The 18,495-nt window shown below is 53.6% G+C and overlaps 2 protein-coding genes across 5 annotated transcripts; both read right to left on the bottom strand.

Moving 5' to 3' along the window:
• Positions 1-915: 915 nt before the first annotated feature.
• Positions 916-3,855, bottom strand: Ntn3 (netrin 3). The gene is made up of 6 exons (XM_075941670.1): positions 2,402-3,855; positions 2,142-2,330; positions 1,906-2,055; positions 1,730-1,780; positions 1,544-1,618; positions 916-1,284 (listed from the first exon to the last, which is right to left on the bottom strand). The coding sequence occupies exons 1-6, from the start codon at positions 3,327-3,329 to the stop codon at positions 935-937; spliced, it is 1,743 nt and encodes a 580-aa protein (XP_075797785.1). The 5' UTR covers positions 3,330-3,855; the 3' UTR covers positions 916-934.
• A 5,131-nt stretch (positions 3,856-8,986) lies between these two features.
• Positions 8,987-15,511, bottom strand: Tedc2 (tubulin epsilon and delta complex 2). Of its 4 annotated transcripts, none has more exons than XM_075941667.1 (11): positions 15,409-15,511; positions 15,235-15,333; positions 14,979-15,037; positions 14,464-14,872; positions 13,993-14,046; positions 13,180-13,273; positions 12,929-13,040; positions 12,726-12,827; positions 12,053-12,243; positions 11,642-11,744; positions 8,987-9,705 (listed from the first exon to the last, which is right to left on the bottom strand). In XM_075941667.1, exons 1-11 carry the CDS (start codon positions 15,456-15,458, stop codon positions 9,650-9,652), a joined length of 1,329 nt encoding a protein of 442 aa, XP_075797782.1. In that variant the 5' UTR covers positions 15,459-15,511; the 3' UTR covers positions 8,987-9,649. The 4 variants fall into 4 exon arrangements, with proteins under 4 accessions (XP_075797782.1, XP_075797781.1, XP_075797783.1 ...); XM_075941666.1 differs by lacking the exon at positions 8,987-9,705 and adding an exon at positions 9,731-11,245; XM_075941668.1 differs by lacking the exon at positions 8,987-9,705 and having other exon boundaries at positions 9,731-11,744.
• Between the last annotated feature and the right edge of the window lie 2,984 nt (positions 15,512-18,495).

Raw genomic sequence — 18,495 nt, 5'->3', positions numbered from 1 at the left:
GCTAGTCAAACAGCGGTTCCCGCGCTCCGGGGCGGGGGTTTGCCTAAAGAGGTGGGGGCTCTAGCGCCTGGAATAAGGCAAAGTCATGGGCATCTGGAGCCCGATGGCTGCCCGTGGAAGTCGCCTCCTGGCCCGGTTACGTGTGGATCCGAACTGCCCGTTCGTGACATCCAGCCGGTAGAGTGTAGGGCTTCTAGCTAGGGGCGGGACCTGTGCCAAGGAGCTTGGAGGCCAAGACTAGGAAGATGCTGCAAAGAATGACAACTGGGTGGACCCCAGATATGGGGACAATGGGACAAGAAAGAGGTGGGAAGCAGGCAGAGATGCAGCTGCGGATGGGGACACAAATACGCGACCGGCAGAGGCAGGCCAGAAAGGACACGGGGACAAGATCCACGGTGTTGGACAGTCATCCTTATACGAGAGGAGCTCGCAGGACTCTTTGCAGATCTCGGTTGGAGGCCGAAAAGTCGCTATCCTGACTGTGTGGTTGTGCCACGACCCCCACAGCGGCGTACAGGCGTCTATGGGAAGGTCGGAGGACTCTAGTGTATCACAGCATCGGAGAGTTGATGAATCACACTCGTGTGATGCGCTCAAACCCTAGAAGGATCCTAGCATTCCCTGGGAGCGGGGCTGTTCACAACCTTTAAGAGAAGTCGGGTATCAGGATAAGCCTTGTAGTAGGCAGCCAGGGTGATGAGATCACGGTCCTTTGAGGGTGACGACTGCTCTGGGTGCCTCCTGGTAGCTCTTAGGGGCCTTCACATACCTTTGTGTTAGGGATGGGGCGTCACCAAAGAAGTTAAAAGATGTGCTGGGGAGGAAGGGGGAAATTAGAGGGCGACGCACGTGACACTTCCAGCAGGACGCACTGATAAACACACCCAGAGATAAGAGCAGTGCCCGCCCTGTCCACGCCCAGCTCGCAGGTTCACGCGGTCCCGCAGCGCCCCCGCCGCTCGCGCCTCTGCATCCTCCGGAGGCGCCGAGTCCAGGCGTCTCTCCAAGGCAGCACGAGGCTTCCACGGGCTGCGCTGAGCCCGGGTCCCCGGCCCGCTGTGCTTCCAGCTGCAGCCCCGGGCCCGCCCCCCAGCAGCAAGTAACGCCGGCCGGGTAGGAGGCGCGGGCAACCGCAGGCGGCGTCTAGGGTTGGTACCCACAGCGCGTTGCTCCCGCGCCGAGCGCGCTCCTCCCCGCTGCGGAACACAGCAAGCACTGCTACCGGAAAGCGTGTCCACGCGCCGCGGGCCTCGCCGCGCGCACCCACTGACACCTGCACCGCTGGGAGGGGAGAGGGCGTGAGAAAGCGAGTCAGGCGGGGTAGGGCGGGAAGGGACTGTGTGCAGAAGCACAGAATACCCACCCGGCTTAGGAAGGACATAAAGAGGTCACCCACTAGAGGGAGGTACATTGAAGATATAGCTGCTGAATGGGCGGAGCCAGCATCAGTGGGAGACCCGAGGAGAGGATGAGGCTTGAAGTACAGCCAGGGTCGAGGAGTTGGGGGGCGAGATAGAAGGGCTGAGGTGAGGCAGCCTACCATAGTCCTTTCGGCAGAACTTCTTCAGGCTGATTCGATAACTGCCACGCGCAGGTCTGCAATGTGACTCACAGTCTAGGGGGAAAGGGTGGAGGCTAGCGGAGTTCCATGCCTCTCCCCCATACTGGTCTCCTATAGCCCCCTTCTCCAAGGTCATACCGGTCTGGGACTCCGGCGTCCACTCACCCTGTGGCTCCACAGGACTGCTTTCTTCAGTGGGTCCAGGGACGGGGGTCTCTAAGGAGTGTGGGAGAATAGTCTGTGATGGGGTGGCAGGGGCATCTGAAGGGCTCAGGGGACAGATAGACAGCAGTAGTTGATTGCTTTGGCTGAGGTGACTGAGACAGGGCAGGGTCACTCACTAACACAGGGCGCCACAGGAGACCGGCTCTGCTGAAAGCCTGGGGCACAGCGGTTACAGGTGAGGCCAGTAACACCATCCTTACAGGGACACTGGCCTGTGGTCTGGTTACAGGTTTTACCAGCAGCACCAACTGGATGGCAGTCACAAGCTGAGGACAGAAATGAGGGACTGGTTCAGGAGTGCGCCGGGGTACTGGGGAAGTAAGGCAAGAAGGCATGCGGGTGGCAGGCTCACCTCTGCAGGCACGGCGGTCACTTAGGACACGGCCTGGGTCACGGTAGAAGCCCTCCCGGCAGTAGTGGCAGTGGCGACCAGCAGTATTGTGCCGGCAATTGAGGCACACACCCCCACTGCGGCGCCCAGACAGTCGGTACAGCTCCATGTTGAAGCGGCATCTCCGGGCATGGCCATTGCAGGAGCAAGCTGCAGGGAGGGATCAGTCAGGAGCAGCCCTGCCTGGTCAGAAGTCCCCAGGCTACCCTCCAAGGCCTCACCAAGGCAAGCGTGGGCTTCCTGCCCTGTAGCCCGCTGCCATGGCCTGTCACAGTAGAAGGGCTTGCAGCGGCTGCAATCAGGGCCCTCTGTACCATGCTGGCAGTCGCAGATCAGGTGGCCATGGCTGTCCAACAGACACCGTGAGGCATGGCCATTGCACTTGCATCGACCTCCCACCTGGAGCTCAGTGGCTGAGTAGGAATAAGGGACTGTGACCTCCCGGTCCCTCATGTCCCCCAGTGTGGCAGGCCTTGTGAGTAATATGCGAATATCTGTGGCAGTCACCCAGTCTTGGAGCACGGGACTGTTGTCCAGATCCAGGCCCTGCGGGCTGCCATCCTGCACACTGAAGGCCAGAAGGCCTCCACCATCAGGCTGGGCCTGGGGGGCTGGGAAGCAGAGGGCTTCTGGCCCTGGACCAGCAGGGCCATCAACAGGAGCAGGCGGACGGCCATAGTCCAGGCTACAGCTGGAGGAGAAGAAGCCCAGGGGGACCCAGCTGCGGCCATGGTCCTGCGACTTAAGCAGGGCCACGGAGGTTGGGGGAGCCGAGCAGAAGCGTAGGCTCACGAAGACCAGCTCAAAAGCCTTCCCCAGGGGCACCGTGAGGGTTACGTTGAAGGGTGACCGTTGCAGCAAATCGGAGCGCCAACAGAGAGGACTTGCAGTGCCCGGAGCAGAGGTCAGGAGGTCTGCAGAGTGTGCCCGCTGCGGGTCCGAGGAATCGCAGACGCGATTGGCCGGCCTCCCGCACGTGCTGGACGCCAGCACCTCTCGGCCCAGAGCAGCGTTCACTAGGCCCGGAATACAACAGCGGGGTTCACCCGCCTCATCATAGCAGGGGTCGGCGGTGGCCGGCATCCCTGGGCTCAATGCGGCGGAGAGCGTGCCTGCGGTCAGCAGCAGCCCCCAGGGCCAGGTGGGCATGGCCGTGGCCGCTGTGGTGACCAGCCAGCTTCCGCCCAACGATTCTGCCCTCGAGGAGAGAGTCTAGTCCGAGACTCTGCCTGCTGGATCTGCAGTGCCAAAATAGCAGAGCCCCCGGGCGGCCCCAGCACAGGCCCAGAAGTGGGAGCAGCCACGGGCACGCCCGGGGCCAAGCACAGCAGCAGGGATGTTGGCGAGTCCTTCTGCTAGGCCTGGAGCGTTGACAGGCGTCGCCCCCGCTCCCGGTGCCTCCGCCAGCGGAGGCCCCACCCGCCGCCGGCCGCCAGCACTCACCCACGGAGGGCCAGGAGGAGCAGGTCTCCCGGCCTCCCGGGAAGGGCCCTGGGCGGGCGGGGCCTGGGGCGCCGGGGCTGCCGCCTCCTCCTGGCTGCTGCAAGGGCGGAGGAGCTGTGCCAGAAGTGGGTGGGGGGCTCAGCAGGCGCGAGCCTGGTCCTAGCCGGGGGCGGAGCTGCTCGGCCCGGGAAGGAAGAAGGGGAGGGGGCCTGGTCCCGACAGCCAGAATCAGAAGCAGATTCAGACACAGGCTGGGCCAGCGCGGGAGGGGGCTGGGAGGCCCGAGAGCCGGGGGAGGGGCTGGAGAGCCAGGAATGCGCTGACGGGAGGGGGGGGCAGCGCAGCCTTGCAGTTCGTGAGGGACCACCCAGCAGGGTCCTCGGCCTGAAGCCAGGCTTTGGCTGCTCCTGGGGTGGTGCCACGTGCTGGGCTGGGGTCTGGGCCACTCCTCCCAGAAGCACATCATGCAGGCACAACCTTAGGTCTGAAGCTTGAAGTCTTGGATGCTACCCAGAATAGGGGAACACAGTTGGGGCTGGCGTTCTTGTAGGGTATCCCCAAGGCAGTAGTCTGTTCTAGCAGAAAGAACGCAGGTCTGATTTCAAATCCAAGCTGTTTGGATTTCTGGCTGTGTGGCCTGAGTTTCTCAGTTTCCTTATCAACCAAAATGCCTATTGCTTGCCATGCTTTGCGGAGTTGCTGGGAAGACTTGATGCACCAACAGAGCTATCATCCTAAGCTAGGAGTTCCACTAGGGAGCACCTGGGTTCTGCTGAGTGCTGTGATCACTGTTCCTCAATGGGATCAGGCCACTCTCAGCCTAAAGCATTCCTGGGTCTCGGTGAATAATCGTCATATGATGGTCCCATTGTCCAGAAGGACTTGCAAATTTGGAAAGTGGGCCGGGAGTACAGTCTATTTGCTGGCCCCTCCTTGAGGTTCAGGGTCTGGCCACCTGTTGAGGGCATGGAAAGGTAAGGGTTTGACACACGGAAAAGGGCTGGTCACAAATGAATCAGATTCAGAATCCTTGAACCTGACAGTATCCATCCTAGTAAATCTGAACAGAGAAACAAGCCTACGCCCCAGATGATTTGCCAGGGCACAAGCTGGAGATGAGCAGCTGTAACTGAGATCCTTGCCAAGAGGAACCAAAGATGCTTTTCTTACTGCCTTTGTCCTTGACAGGCCAGGCAGAGCTGGGGTTGACTCCATGAAGAGTGGGCAGAAATATTGTCCCATCTTGGGGGCAGTCCTGAGGCCCAAAGACCTAGTTTCAGAAGGGAGGCTGACCACAGGCCAGTCAGTCCCTGCAGCTGGTAAAAGAGGCCATATGGGTATGCCTGTGCACTCAGAGCTACCATGGTGCATGAGTGTTCCTGACAATAAAAAAGGAAAGAAACAGAAGCGCCCTGCTTTTCAGAGAAGCAATAGTGGAGCGAGGACGCTGGGACCCTCCCAGGACAGACCAAGGGTGTGGCTGAGGCAGACCTTTGAAGAAGCAGGGTGACAGGCTGGTGGATACTTGGTTTGGCCTGTAGAACAGCTGACTCTGACCCTAGGCACTTTCCCAGGCCTGCTGTGCTTACAGGCAGGAATGGGCAATGGCGGAACAGACATCGGAGAGGGGCTAGTGGCTCCTCTCTTCACCTGCACAGGCACAGAGCCCCGCCTTTCAGCTTCCTAAAGGGAACCAGAATGTGTCCTTTACAGGCAGTTATGGGCTGAAGCTGTGCTCTTCCGTAGGTCAAGTTCAGAATTAACCCTTTCCCACCACCTTCTCTCTGACCACTGGTTCTCAGCCTTCCTAACGCTGTGACTTTAATACAGTACCTCATGTTGTGGTGACCCCCACACACCATAAAATTATTTTCATTATGACTTCATAACTGTAATTTCGCTACTGTTACAGATTTCAATGCAAATGTCTGTTTTCCCATGGGCTTAGGTGAGCCCTTGAAATGGGTGATGATCTGTGGCTTGCGAACTGCTGTTCTAGGTCCTTCTACACACCCTCCTCATAGGCATGGGAGGAGCTCTGGTGGAGGATGGGAGAAAAGCCTCGGGGGAAACCCAGGCTGGCCTCTGAACTTCAAGCCCCCTACTAGAGTCCCCAGACTGTCAGCCAACTGTGGAGGGGAACAGCCTTTTGCTTTGTCCCCAGCCCAGCCTCCCTGTGAGCTGTGGCTTCTGGGGTCTGCAAAACATGTGCTGGATTCTGATGTGGGTGGAAGCTAGTGTTGGGCTCAGCTTTGATCAAATCCTAGGGGACGGGGAGGGCACAGGACAGGGGCTCAAATGGCCATTGAATTGCCTTCTGCACAGACTCTGGCCCCAGGGCTACTCTTGCAGATGGTGTCCTGGGCTCTCTCCAGTCTCCAAGAGAGGCTTAGAACTCTCTGTGGACCCAGCCACCTGTCCCGGCCCCTGACTGAGGCCTCTTAGTCCTTCCATCTCAGGGTTCCTACCCCCTCCAGGCACTTTCTGCAACAAAGAGGCTCCAGGTCCCCGCTTCACACCTGCAAGAGCTCCAGCTCTGCACTCTCACCCCCATCCAGTCTCAGCAGCTGGCTTTGAGGGGGCAAGGAATGATAGAGAGTGACAGTTTCAGGCCGCAGGGAGCTGCTGACCTCTCAAATAACCCCCTACCCAGCCCAAGACCCACTGTCCACTTCAGACACTGGCCCCCACTTGTTCTTGCCTTGAACAAACATTTACTGAGTGCCTATTATGTCTCCAGGGACCCAGACTTGGTGAAGAAGGCAGGCAGCTCCACACTCTCCTTGCACCTTTGCGTCGACTTTTGCGAACCTCCTCCCCTTCCATAGTCGGGCCAGCTCTGCCGCAACAATCAGCTCTCCCAGCTCAAAAGCATCGGTGGGTGGAGGGAGGGTGTGAGGGGGAAGGGCAGAGAGGGAGGAGAGAGGGTAAAGGCTCTCTGTAGCCCTCCCTACCTCTTGAGGGTTCGAAAATAAAGTTTAGGAAGGGTCTTCTGTGCCCCGACTACACTGAAATACAGCACCTTCCTTGCCTAGACCTCACTGGGAGGTGGCCCCGCACACAGGCCTAGGGTGCCCCGGTCTCTCGCTGCTGCTCCGCAAGCCCAGCCCTCCGCTGCCGAGTGCACCAGCACAGAAAGGTGGCGGACAGGAGTCCGAGGCCCGCGCCAAGAGCAGACAGACAACATGCTCTGGACCAGATCCAGGCAGGGCCCGCACAGCGAGAAGGTGATGCCCATGCCAGCTGCACCGGCCAGCACGACCAGTGCGCCGAAGGGCAGGACGCAGCGTGGCCAGGAGCCCCCTGCACCGCCGGTGGCCAAGAAAAGGGTGTGCAGGGCTCCAGGGGACTCTGTGGATGCCAGGTCTGGCAGGGTGGGCTTGGGCAAGGGCTCTGATGTTCCCATGTTTCCCACTAGGTGGCCGTGATCCGGGGCGGGAATGAGGGTGGCGATGGTAAGAATGCCCACCACAGGTTACACCCTGCTCTGCCACGTCAGAAACAATTAGTCCCTGATGCCTGAGAGTTCCACTGCCTCCTCCTGGTTCTGGCAAGGAATTGGGTGGGCGTGGGTGCGTGTGTGTAATATCTAAAGTGCTTCCTCCGTCTTCATGAACCCTTCACAAATACCCTAACTCCATCCAGGGCACCTCTAAGGCTTTGAGCACCTAGAACAATCGGTGGGATACTACTGGGGCCGAGATTGGAGGAAGGTAAGAAGGTCAAGGAGTACTCAGCTCCCCAGAGGCAGGCCAGGAAGAGGACAGTGCCTTTCCCTTCTAGGATTTATAACCCAGCACCGGGGCAGGACACTGAGACAGCAGGAATGATAGTAAACCAAGTGAACCGGTCGATAGAATGATTCTGAGTAGACTGTTATGGAAAGGGATCCTAGGGAGGGAAATGACTAGTTGGCAGGGTTAAGACCTCCTCTGGATCAGAGCACTTGGGCATACACCGTCCAGGCAGCAGTGGAGTGACCAAAAAGGGCTTGGCTAGTTTAATGGGTGATTCAATAAGGGGCTAGGTGCTAGCTGGACAGGGAGAGGCAGCCTCCTCTCTTTCCTCAGATTCCTGGTTTCTGGTGTCCAGGAGACACGTCTCAGTCCAAGGACGGCCATAGTTTTTTATGTTCTACTGTCTCTCGTTCCCTTGACGCCCTTGACCAGGACTGTGTCTTGACTGATTTTGGCAGGCCAGACTGACCTTTGTAAAAACTTTCTTTTCTAAGGAGGGCCACCTGCTGGTAACCAGAGCCAGCTGCTTAACCATCACCATCACCCACTCCACCCCCTCACCCATACACTTTACCTGGCTCTCCATAGACATGGTTTTACTTCTTGGCACACGACCTGTGGGGGGCCCCTGAGAGCAGTAACTCCCGTGACAGAGGCTGTTGTCCCTTGTGGAAGGTCCCTGTTCTCTCTCTAGTTTAGTGAGGCTCCAGACCCCGTCTACACAATGCTAGTGGGCAGCTCAAACTAATGCCTGGGATGTGTTAAGGACTCTTCATATATACTTAAAATCCCAATACCCGTGAGCAGAGGCAAGTGGCCGAGGAGTTGGAGACCAGTCTGAGCCACACAGTGATATCCTGCCTTGATAAGAAGAGTCTGAGGAACAGGGGCTGAAGAGATAGCTTAGTGGTTAAGAACACATACTTGATTTCAGGCAGGTGGCGCACGCCTTTAATCACAGTGCTCCAAAGGGAGAGACAAGTGGCTCTCTGTCTCAGTTCAACTTGGTCTACACACTGAGTTCCAGGCCAGTGAAGGCTACATAAAGACCCTGTCTAAGAAAACATAAAGAGCACATGCTGATCTTCCAGAGGACCAGCGCCCAGCACACACATCTGGCAGCTCACAACAGCCTTCAACTCTAGCTCCAGGGGATCTGATGTCCTCTTTTTTGTCTCTGAGGGAACCCACACACAGGTCATACAGATACTTATTTTTATGTCTGTGTGATAGAGTCTGATCCCCTGCAACTGAAGTTACAGACAATTGTAAGCTGCCATGTGGGTGCTGGGAATTTAACCTGGATCCTCTGGAAGAGCAGCCAGTGTGTTTTTAACTGCTGAGCCACCTCTCCAGCCCTGTCATACACACACAATTAAAAATAAACTAGCTGGCTGGGCGGTGGTGGTGCATGCCTTTAATCCCAGCATTCGAGAGGCAGAGGCAGGCGGATCTCTGTGAGTTCGAGACCAGCCTGGTCTACAAGAGTTAGTTCCAGGACAGACTCCAAAACCACAGAGAAACCTTGTCTCGAAAAAACAAACAAAACAAACAAACAAACAAAAAAAAAGTAAAAAAAAAAATAAACTAGCTGGATGGTGGTAGCACACGCCTTTAATCCCAGCAAGGGGGGCGGGGGCAGAAGCCGGCAGATCTGAGTTCAAGGTCAGCCTGGTCTGTACAGCTAGTGCCAGGACAGGCTCCAAAGCTACACAGAGAAACCCTGCTTCAAACAAAAACAAAACAAACAAAAATAAAAAAATCTGTTTTTCCTTTTTTGGATGGGGTCTTGCTGGGCGATGGCGCACACCTTTAATTCCAGCACCATCCTATCCGAGGATGTGCCTCTACCTGGAGCCAAGATACAAGGGTCATGTCTGGGTCCAATTTCCCACTGCAGATGGTGTCTGTGTTGATGTCTGTGGCCTGTGTCACCTCAGGGGGCCACGGGAACAATACATGATGGAATCAAGCCATGCAGAACCAACCTTGCCCTTCACCGGATGCTGCCGAGACCTGCCCCCTCCCACCCACTCAGGAGAGGAGTTGACCCTGACAGCATGGGCTTAGGGGAGCTGGCTCCGTGGGGGCAGCCCCAGTGAACTCCCAGCCAGGCCGACATCTGGACCTGGGTTAGGCCACACTAGCACCTACCCCATCTAAGTCCTGCTGGAGCTAGTGAAGGGTCTGGTCCCAGGGAGCAGTAACTGCAGGATATCCGAGAGTTTTGGTGAGGACCCAGCAATGATGGTGCAACAGAAACCAGAGGCCTTGAACCGGACCAGTGACTCACTTCAAGTAGAGCTGACTGGACAAACTGCGGCTCTCAATCCACCAGGATGGCGCTGGCGAGGCGGGAAAGATGGAGGAGCAAAGAGCTTTCTTTTTGATTTGTTGCCATTGTTTTGTTGGGTTGATTTGTTTGTTTGCTTACTTGTTTTGATTCTTAAAATTTTCTTTTGGGGGCCATTATAGGGAGGAGGGGAGAATATGGAGAGACTGGGAAGTGAGCAGAATTGGGGTGCATGATGTGAAATTCCTAAAGATTCAATAAAGAAACTATGTTAAATAAAAAAAGAAAAAAGGTCATTTACAAAAAAGTCTAGGGGATGGAAAGATGACTTAGGAATTAAAAGCACTTCGTACTCTTGTACCCAGATTTTGTCCCCAACACCCACATGGCAACTTACAATCAATTGCAACTTCAGTCCAGGGAATCTGAGGCCTTCTGACCTCTGCAGGCATCAGATAAACACAAGGTGCACATTCACACATACAGGAACCCACATACACATAAAAATTTATTTATTAAAGCTGGGTGGTGGTCACGCACACCTTTAATCCCAGCACTCAGGAGGCAGAGGCAGGTGGGTCTCTCTGAATTCGAGGACAGCCTGGTCTACAAGAGCTAGTTCCAGGATAGGCTCCAAAGCTACAGAGAAACCCTGTCTCAACCCCCCTCCCCAAAATATATTATTTTATCATATGGGGGTGCTGTGCCTGCATGTATGTATGTGTACCACAATGCCCAGTGCTTACTGAGGCCAAGAGAACCCACCAGATCTCCGAGAACTGGAGTTACAGGCAGCCGTAGCCATAATGTGGATGCTCTTAACTACTGAGCTACCTCTGCAGCACCCAAAATAAAATGGTTTTTAAAACTCTGGGGAACTGAGGCTGGGAGTCCTTAAGAATCTTGCAGGAGCTGGGTGTTAGTGGTGCACGCCTTTAATTCCAGCACTTGGGAGGCAGAGGAGCATCTCTGTGAATTACGGGCCAGCCTGGCCTGCAGAGCAAGTTCCAGGACAGTGAGGGGAGGGCTGTTACACAGAGAAACCTTGTCTTGAAAAACCAAGAAAATAAAAAGAATCTTTGAGAAAATCCCAAGCAAGAAATCCACGCTGAAACCCACATTCTGCCCCCTGCCCATTCTCGTCTTCCCAGGGAACTGACAATTCTTACAATAGTGGGCAAATGAGGTGACAATGCCACGAGTGGGCACTGAGCAGGACGTAGAGACCCCACTAATACTGCGACAAAACTAATACCTGATGAGTGAGGGTGGACCCTGGGATGGCTGTGGGCAGAGCCAAGTCTGTTCTGAGGCGGCTAATGGTGGTGTTGTCTTTAACAGGCTCAGTGCAGCAGTGTGCACACGGGGAAGAGACGTCAGGGTCCCAGGGAGCAAGCGTTAATGGTTTTTCCCCTCCCTTATGCAGAAGGACAGTCATATTTTTGAAAATTCTACTTGATATATTTTTTTCTTTATTTATTTAATCTTAGACAGGGTTTCAGGCTGGCCTTGAACTTAGGACCGCCTTGCCTCAGCCTCCCCAGTGGTGAGACTGACTATAGGTGTATCCAAGCCCCTTAATTGATAAAATCCTTAAAACCACAAAGAAAGAAGAATGCGAAATTAAGCCCTACTCTGAAGCCATATAAATATGCAGCTCCAGTATCATACAAGTAGCTTGTGGGCCTACAGTGAGGCAGTAATGGCAGTCAAGAAGGGCTTTCCCAGGAAGGCAGAAAGCTGAGCCTTGACCAGAAAATCTGGTGGTTATGTGGCATTGAGGGAGCACCCCGACAGCCTCCCTGAGCACCCAGCTTTCCCAGGGGAAGTCACAGCTCTCTCTGTGCTCTTAGCTCCTCCAAACAGGAAAATCCTTCAATCCCTGCTCACTACACTCGAGCTGAGAGGAGGGCACTCTCCCAGAGGGACTTCTGCCCAGCCCGCTTAGTCGGCAGGGTCGTCTCGAAGAACCGTGAGGAAGTGCTCACCTCCTTCACAGAGCAGACTGTATGCAGCCCGGCACAGCGCCAGCCAAGGTGGCCCTCCTGGCTCCTGGGTGTTTATCAGAGGGAGGAGTTCAGCCATCAGAACCTGGGGAACAGTACAGGGCCAAAGCCTCAGTGGGACTCTATCCTGGGGCGCTAGCCCAGGGACCCCCAGTGGGAAATCCTGGGACAAGCTTCCATTCTCCGTTCTTTCTTTCTGAGATACTAAGCATCCCGGGCACACAATGTACTTGGAGAATGTTCCAGTTCACACGGAGACCCAGAGGCTCACAGTCACAACTTCTCCCAGGTCTTTCTCTTGAGACTGACTCACAGGGGGCTCAAGTGCCAGCCTAGTAAGGTCACTGGCTCCCGGGAACCAAGGTACACATCACCACCTCCTGCTGGCAGTACCTTTTCTAGATGGATCTGCTGGTCTAACATGGCCACGCGAAGCTTCAAGGTAGCCACGGTCTGCAGCTCCTTGGTGCTAGAGTAGAGAAGGAGCTCAGGGCTCCAGGAAGGGTCCATCTTTCCTCCACAGAGTGACGAGGCCTGGCTGGGCTTCTCCACAAGACGTGGTCCTGACAGTCCTCCTGTCACAGCTACGAGAACAGCCATTTATAGTTTCATGGGGCAGCAGTCGTCACTAAAATTTCTCTTTCCTTACAGGCTAGTACTTAGTTTTCCAGGTATCTCTTTCCTACTCTCAATTGGCCTTGGCTTTAAGGGATACAAAGTCAAGCTTTTAAAACAACCTGTAAGCTGGGCAATGGTAGCACACACCTTTAATCTCAGCACTCGAGAGGCAGAGCAATAAGATCTCTGAGTTGGAGGCCAGCCTGGTCTAGAGAGTAGGTTCCATTACTGCCTGGGCTACACAGACAATCCCTGTATCAAAAAATAAACAAGCGAACAAAACAAAAACACAAAACAAAAAACCAGCCTAGTGTGTGGCAGGCTGTGGTGTATTTGGTGTGATGGGTTTGCCTGCCCCTGGGCCTGGCTGGTGCCTACTCAGTCACAGGCAGGGCAGGTTAAAATGCCTGATCCAGTCCAGAGTTCAGTACATGCAGTAGCACCTCACCTGTCTGGAGCGCCTGGATCCTGTGGAGACACTGTCCCACAACGGCCTGCAGTCCTTCCAGCACCAGCAAGCATCGGTACTCCTGCGTCCAGTCAGTGGGGGCTACACGAGTTAAGGAGGGCAAGGGGAGTCCGTGATGGTCCCCAAAGCCTCCCTGCCACCCTTGCCTGCCACCCTCCACCATTCCCGTCAGGCCCACTGACCTGCTGACAGTGCCTTCTGCATATGAAGTCTCAGCAGTGTACAGGCCTTCCTCAGGCTCTGGGCATGAGCCTCTACTTCAGCAGCACCAGGCCTGTGGCTGGAGCAGCCTGACTGCACACTAGTCAGGGAAACTGTCCTGTGGCCACAGGTGGGTTGGGAGAGATACCACTGCCACGCCACAGTGGCCCTTTCCCAAACCTGCCAAGTTCAGAGCCACAAACCCCCGGTTCTTCCTTGCCAGTAAGGATACAGCCAGCTGGAGTTTTTGGAGGAACTGCGCTTTGGCGGCTCTGGTGGCATCTGTGGAGTCACTGGCTTGTACAGCACCAAGCTGGGCCCACAGACTGGAACAGGTACAGAGGTGGCCCCAGAGGAGGAGCAAGGTTATTTTAACTAACAACAAGGGACCTTAAGAGGTAGGGGAAGATGGACAGGGGCACATATCCCTGGGTGCATGGCTTTGCAGAAGCCTCAGGGAACCTAGAGATACTGACAAAGACAAGTGGGCAGGGTAGAGCTGTGCCAGGCACGGTGCAAACGCCTGAGAGGCGCCATCTTGTCTGACCCTTACAGCACCGCTATGGAACAGGGCCTGTTCCTGTCATTCCAGAAGGAAGACAGCCTGGAATTGAATGGTTGAGGGGTGGAAAGACAGCTCAGTGGTTAAGAACACTTGCTACTCTCAGAGAGGAGGACATGAGTTCGGCTCCCAGCACTCACCTTAGGCAGCTCACAACAACCCGTAACTTCAGATCCAGGGGTGGATCTGACACCCTCTCCTGGTGGGGTGCCCACAGGAACACAGACACACACCGAAACAAAAAATAAGTCAAGTGGCAGGGACACAAACTTTTAATCCCAGCACTTGGGAGGCAGAGGCAGGCGGATCTCTGAGAGTTTGAACCCAGCATGGTATACAGAGTATGTTCCAGGACATCTAGGGCTACACAGAGAAGCTGTTTCGACCCCGAGAGAGCAAAAGCAGAGAGGCCTGCTGCAGGGTTCTGTTTGCAAGTCCTAATGTTAGTGATGTTTCCGTCTCTCAGTCCCCACTCAGCCTTACCGGGAATTCTGGGAAGCCGCCTTCCTGAATGCGGCAGGTAATTGTAGGAGAGTCCTGTCAGAAAGAAGCCAATGCTTGGAGCAGCCTCTTCTCATTCTAGGGCTGTCATTCTTACTCCTGGCTCAGAACCCACCAGTGCGAACCTCCTCCACCCCTCTCCGTTAACTAACTGTCTGACAAGCATCTTGAAAAGGGCTTCTGGAGTAGTATGGGTGCTGGCCCAGTCCAGAGAGAAGAAAGGGCATCAAGCACCAAGAACACACCCAAGCCATGCAGAGCCCCTCTAAAGCCCCTTGGCTGGTCAGGCTCCAGAATGACAAACCTGATGCCATCTCAACCAGTTGTTCTACCCTGCCTGCTTCATTGCGTGACACGGAGCGTGTACCCAGAGCTTCCCCATTCAGCTCAACGCTCTGCTAAGATCTGAACAGACAGAACGCAGTTTCTCCAGTTAGGGTCTGGGAAGCTTACCCCTTGTCTTTCAGTGTGAAGGGTTCTGTGGCACGAGGAACAGCTGATGGGGCCATTTGTTGGTCCTTGAGGCCTGGTCCAGACCCGGCAGCTTGGGATCCTGTTCTCATATGGGTCCTATCTCCCCTTGACAGAGGTCTGCCCTTGGGGTAGTCCTTGGCAGGGATTGTGGCCCGCTGTGCACCCTTGGTGGATCTGGCACCTGATGCACGGCCGCCAACCTGGCTGGAGGGATGGGAATGGGTAGGGGCAGTGGCACCAGAAGCGGCTGCATTAGATGCAGAAGTCAGGCTGGGGGTTCTGTCTCTTTGTCCAGCCTTAGACGGGCCTTTCCTCACTCGTACAGCCTTCTCCAGTGCCTGGGTCAGAAGCTCCAGTTCCCTGAGGTCTTGAGCACTCGGTGTGCATGCTGCGAAAGTCAAGAACCAGGCTTCACTGTCCCTGGACGGAGCCCCCATGACAACTTGCGAGAGAAAGGCCAGGGGCAGCACGTGGAAAAAGCAGCTGAGGTTTACCTGGAGTTGGGGCCTCTTCCTTGGTTTCTGGCTCCGGAGCTAGGGCCCTGGCTGGTTCCCTGCAAAGACAGGGAAGCTATGGCATGATCCAACCAGACCCTACCCCTCAACAGATACCCAGCTTCTGACTCTGCAGAATAAAGAGGGATAGTAATGGTAGCCGGCTTCTAACGTGTGCAGATGCACTTGGCCTTCCAGTTCCTGGGGCTCTGCATGATTCCGAGGAGGGCCTAGATAGGTCCCAAGGTCCGCGTACCAGACTTGCAGCAGCCGCCTGGAAACGCGCAGGCTCTGCTCCAACTGTCGCTGCCGCTCGGCGCAGGAGTCCAGGGCGCCCTGCACCTCTGCCACTATCCTGAGGACAAGTACCATGTGAGCCTCGGAACCCCGCGCCCGCCCGCACCAGTCCCTCGTTTCGCACGAGACCCACCGGCGCGCGCAGTCCGTAGGTAGCCGGTAGTCTGCTTTCGCTCCAAACATTTTTGCCGCCGCTTCGGAGTCCCACACCTTCCGGACAGACGGCCGTCCACTTCCGGTTAGGCTACCCAATCGAGCACAGCGACCAAGACCTGCTCCGTAGTGTGCGAATCACGTCATCATCCAGGCTCCGCCCTAATCCAGCCGGCCGCCCTCCCCTCCCCCCCTTCGTAGGAATCTCGATAAGGACGCCAGGGTAGATAAGAGTGGCTCGCTTCCGGTTTGGGTAACCAGATTATGCTCATCTGGTAGGGCGTCCGTCTTCACCAGTTTCTGTCTAACCTCCTTTGAAAGCAGAGATAAACTGTCTTGCTGACTCCGGGACCACTTAACAGTCTAGCATAGGGTTGAAAGATGATGTTTTAGAACTGGGTCAAAGGACAGAAAGCATGGGAACAAATATCAGGTACCAAGAGAGAGAGCAACGAAGCCCAGGAAATCTGGAACATATGGCACCTAGATGGGTTTGCCGCCTGACAGTGGAGCCATCTGCCTAAGTTATGCCAGGCTGTGAAAGGTACAGAGATGTGATGGATAGCAGGAGGGGAGGCTTCAGCCTAGAGAATGACCATCAGTGGTTAGGAACAGTGGGCAGTAGACCAGTACACACACTGCAGTAAGGCCTAGCAATGGTCTTTGTCTGCAAAGATTTGCCAAATCAACTATCACTTTATGCTTCCTATCCAAAGCTATTTCTATACCACCTACATTTCATTTTAAAACTCACTATGTAGACTAGGCTGGCCTTGAACTTACAGACATCTGCTACTCAAAGGTTGCTTATTTCACACACACACATATCAGTACATTATTCTGTATTCTCAATTGAGTCAGAATGTGAAGCAGGATCTCATGTAGCTTAAACTGGCCTTGACTTCACTATGTACCTGAGGATCTGAACTCATCATCTTCCTGCCGCCACCTCTTTTTTTAAAAAGCAAAAACAAGCCGGTCGGTGGTGGCGCACACCTTTAATCCCAGCACTTGCGAGGCAGAAGCAGGCAGATCTGTGAGTTTGAGGCCAGCCTGGACTACAAGAGCTAGTTCCAGGACAGGTCCCAAAGCTACAGAGAAACCCTGTCTCGGAAACAAAACAAAAACAACCACAGACTCAACGCAATGCCTATCAAAATCCCAGCAAAATTCTTCAAATACTTCGAAAGAATAGTACTCAACTTCATATGGAAAAGTAAAAAAATCCAGGATAGTCAAAACAATTCTGTACAATAAAAACTTCTGGAAGCATCACAATCCCTGACTTCAAACTCTACTACAGAGCTACAGTACTGAAAACACCTGGTATTGGCATAAGAACAGACAGGAGGGCCAATGGAACCGAATAGAAGACCCGGATATCAATCTACACATCTTCGAACACTTGATCTTTGATAAAGAAGCAAAAAAATATCAAGTGGGAAAAAGAAAGCATATTTAACAAGTGGTGCTGGCATAACTAGATATCAACATGTAGGAGAATGAAAATAGACCCATATCTATCGCCATGCACAAAACTCAAGTCCAAATGGATCAAAGACCTCAACATAAAGCCAACCACACTGAACCTTATAGAAGAAAAAGTGGGAAGTACCCTTGAACACATTGGCAAAGGAAACCACTTCCTAAATATAACCCCAGCAGCCAGACACTGAGAGAAACAATAAATGGGACCTCCTGAAACTGAAGTTTCTGTAATGCAAAGGACACGGTCAACAAGACAAAATGACAGCCTACAGAATGGGAAAATATCTACACTAACCCCACATCAGACAGAGGTCTGATCTCCAAAATATACAAAGAACTCAAGAAATTGGACACCAAAAGATCACATAACCTAATTTAAAAAAATGGAGTACAGACCTAATCAGAGAACTCTCAACAGAGGAATCAAAAATGGCTAAAGACACTTAAGGAAATGTTCAACATCCTTAGTCATCAGAGAAATGAAAATCAAAACAACTCTGAGATTTCATATTATACCTGTAAGAATGGCCAAGATCAAAAACACTGATGACAACTTATGCTGGAGAGGTTGTGGGGAAAAGGGAACACTTCTGCATTGCTGGTGGGAATGCAAGCTGGTACAACCCCTTTGGATGTCAGTGTGGTGATTTCTCAGAAAATTAGGAAATAACCTTCCTCAAGACCCAGTAATACCACTTTTGGGTATATATCCAAAGGATGCTCAATCGTGCCACAAGGACATGTGCTCAACTATGTTCATAGCAGCTTTGTTTATCATAGCCAGAACCTGGAAACAACCTAAATGCCCCTCAACCGAAGAATGGATAAGGAAAATGTGGTACTTACACAATGGAGTACTACACAGCAGGAAAAAAATAATATCTTGAATTTTGCAGAAAAATGGATGGAGCTAGAAAACATTATTTTGAGTGAGGTAACCCAGACTCAGAAAGACAATTATCACATGTACTCACTCATAGGTGGTTTTTAAACATAAAGCAATGAAAGCCAGCCTACAAACCACAATCCCAGAGAACATGGAAGAAGTGGAGTGATGGATCATTGATTAGGAGCATTTGCTGCTTGTTCCATGTCTTGAGTGATAGAATTTTAGAAGCATGCCACCAGATGTAGCTTTTAGATTTGTTTCTACTGGAGGAAGTGAGGACAGGAACTGTGCCCAGTAGAATTGGAGTTAGTGAATTATTAATCCGAGAGCCCAAGAGGTAAGGTAACCCTAGCTGTCTAGGTCTGAAGGTACAGGGAACACAACAAACTTGTGAGCCCTGTGTGTCAAGCAAAGAAGGGTTAAGGGACTAGATAAGGCACTACTACTTCCAACAGACTCCAGCAAGAGGGGGATACTGAAGACTTGTGGAGATTTAAGAGCTCATAGAAATCAGAGGGGTCAGGAGTGTGCCTGGAGTAGCTTCTACAGGGTCAGGCTGGTAATGAGTGTAGATTTTAAAAGTTCTTAGATTGGTTTTGTGTGTGGCCAGTACATATGTGTACCACATGTATACACAGTGTCGCAGAGGTCAGATACACTGGAACTGGAAATTTAGGGTGGTTGTAAGCC

Source organism: Microtus pennsylvanicus, chromosome 11 (genome assembly GCF_037038515.1).
Source record: "Microtus pennsylvanicus isolate mMicPen1 chromosome 11, mMicPen1.hap1, whole genome shotgun sequence".
NCBI lineage: Eukaryota > Metazoa > Chordata > Mammalia > Rodentia > Cricetidae > Microtus > Microtus pennsylvanicus.
Note: the sequence above shows the minus strand (reverse complement) of the source record. Positions and strands in the feature narration are given on the sequence as shown.

Bases quoted from the DNA above. Each gene is read 5' to 3' on its own strand.
- Ntn3 (XM_075941670.1), bottom strand. From the start codon at position 3,329: ATGCCCACCTGGCCCTGGGGGCTGCTGCTGACCGCAGGCACGCTCTCC. The intron at 2,056-2,141 runs GTGAGCCTGCCA...TTCTGTCCTCAG, and splicing joins TGACCGCCGTGCCTGCAGAG to CTTGTGACTGCCATCCAGTT. The intron at 1,285-1,543 runs GTAGGCTGCCTC...CTCCCCTCCCAG, and splicing joins GTTCTGCCGAAAGGACTATG to CGGTGCAGGTGTCAGTGGGT.
- Tedc2 (XM_075941666.1), bottom strand. From the start codon at position 15,458: ATGTTTGGAGCGAAAGCAGACTACCGGCTACCTACGGACTGCGCGCGC. The intron at 14,873-14,978 runs GTAAACCTCAGC...TGACTTTCGCAG, and splicing joins GGAAGAGGCCCCAACTCCAG to CATGCACACCGAGTGCTCAA. The intron at 11,246-11,641 runs GTGAGCACTTCC...TGTGGTTTTAAG, and splicing joins CAGTCTGCTCTGTGAAGGAG to GATTTTATCAATTAAGGGGC.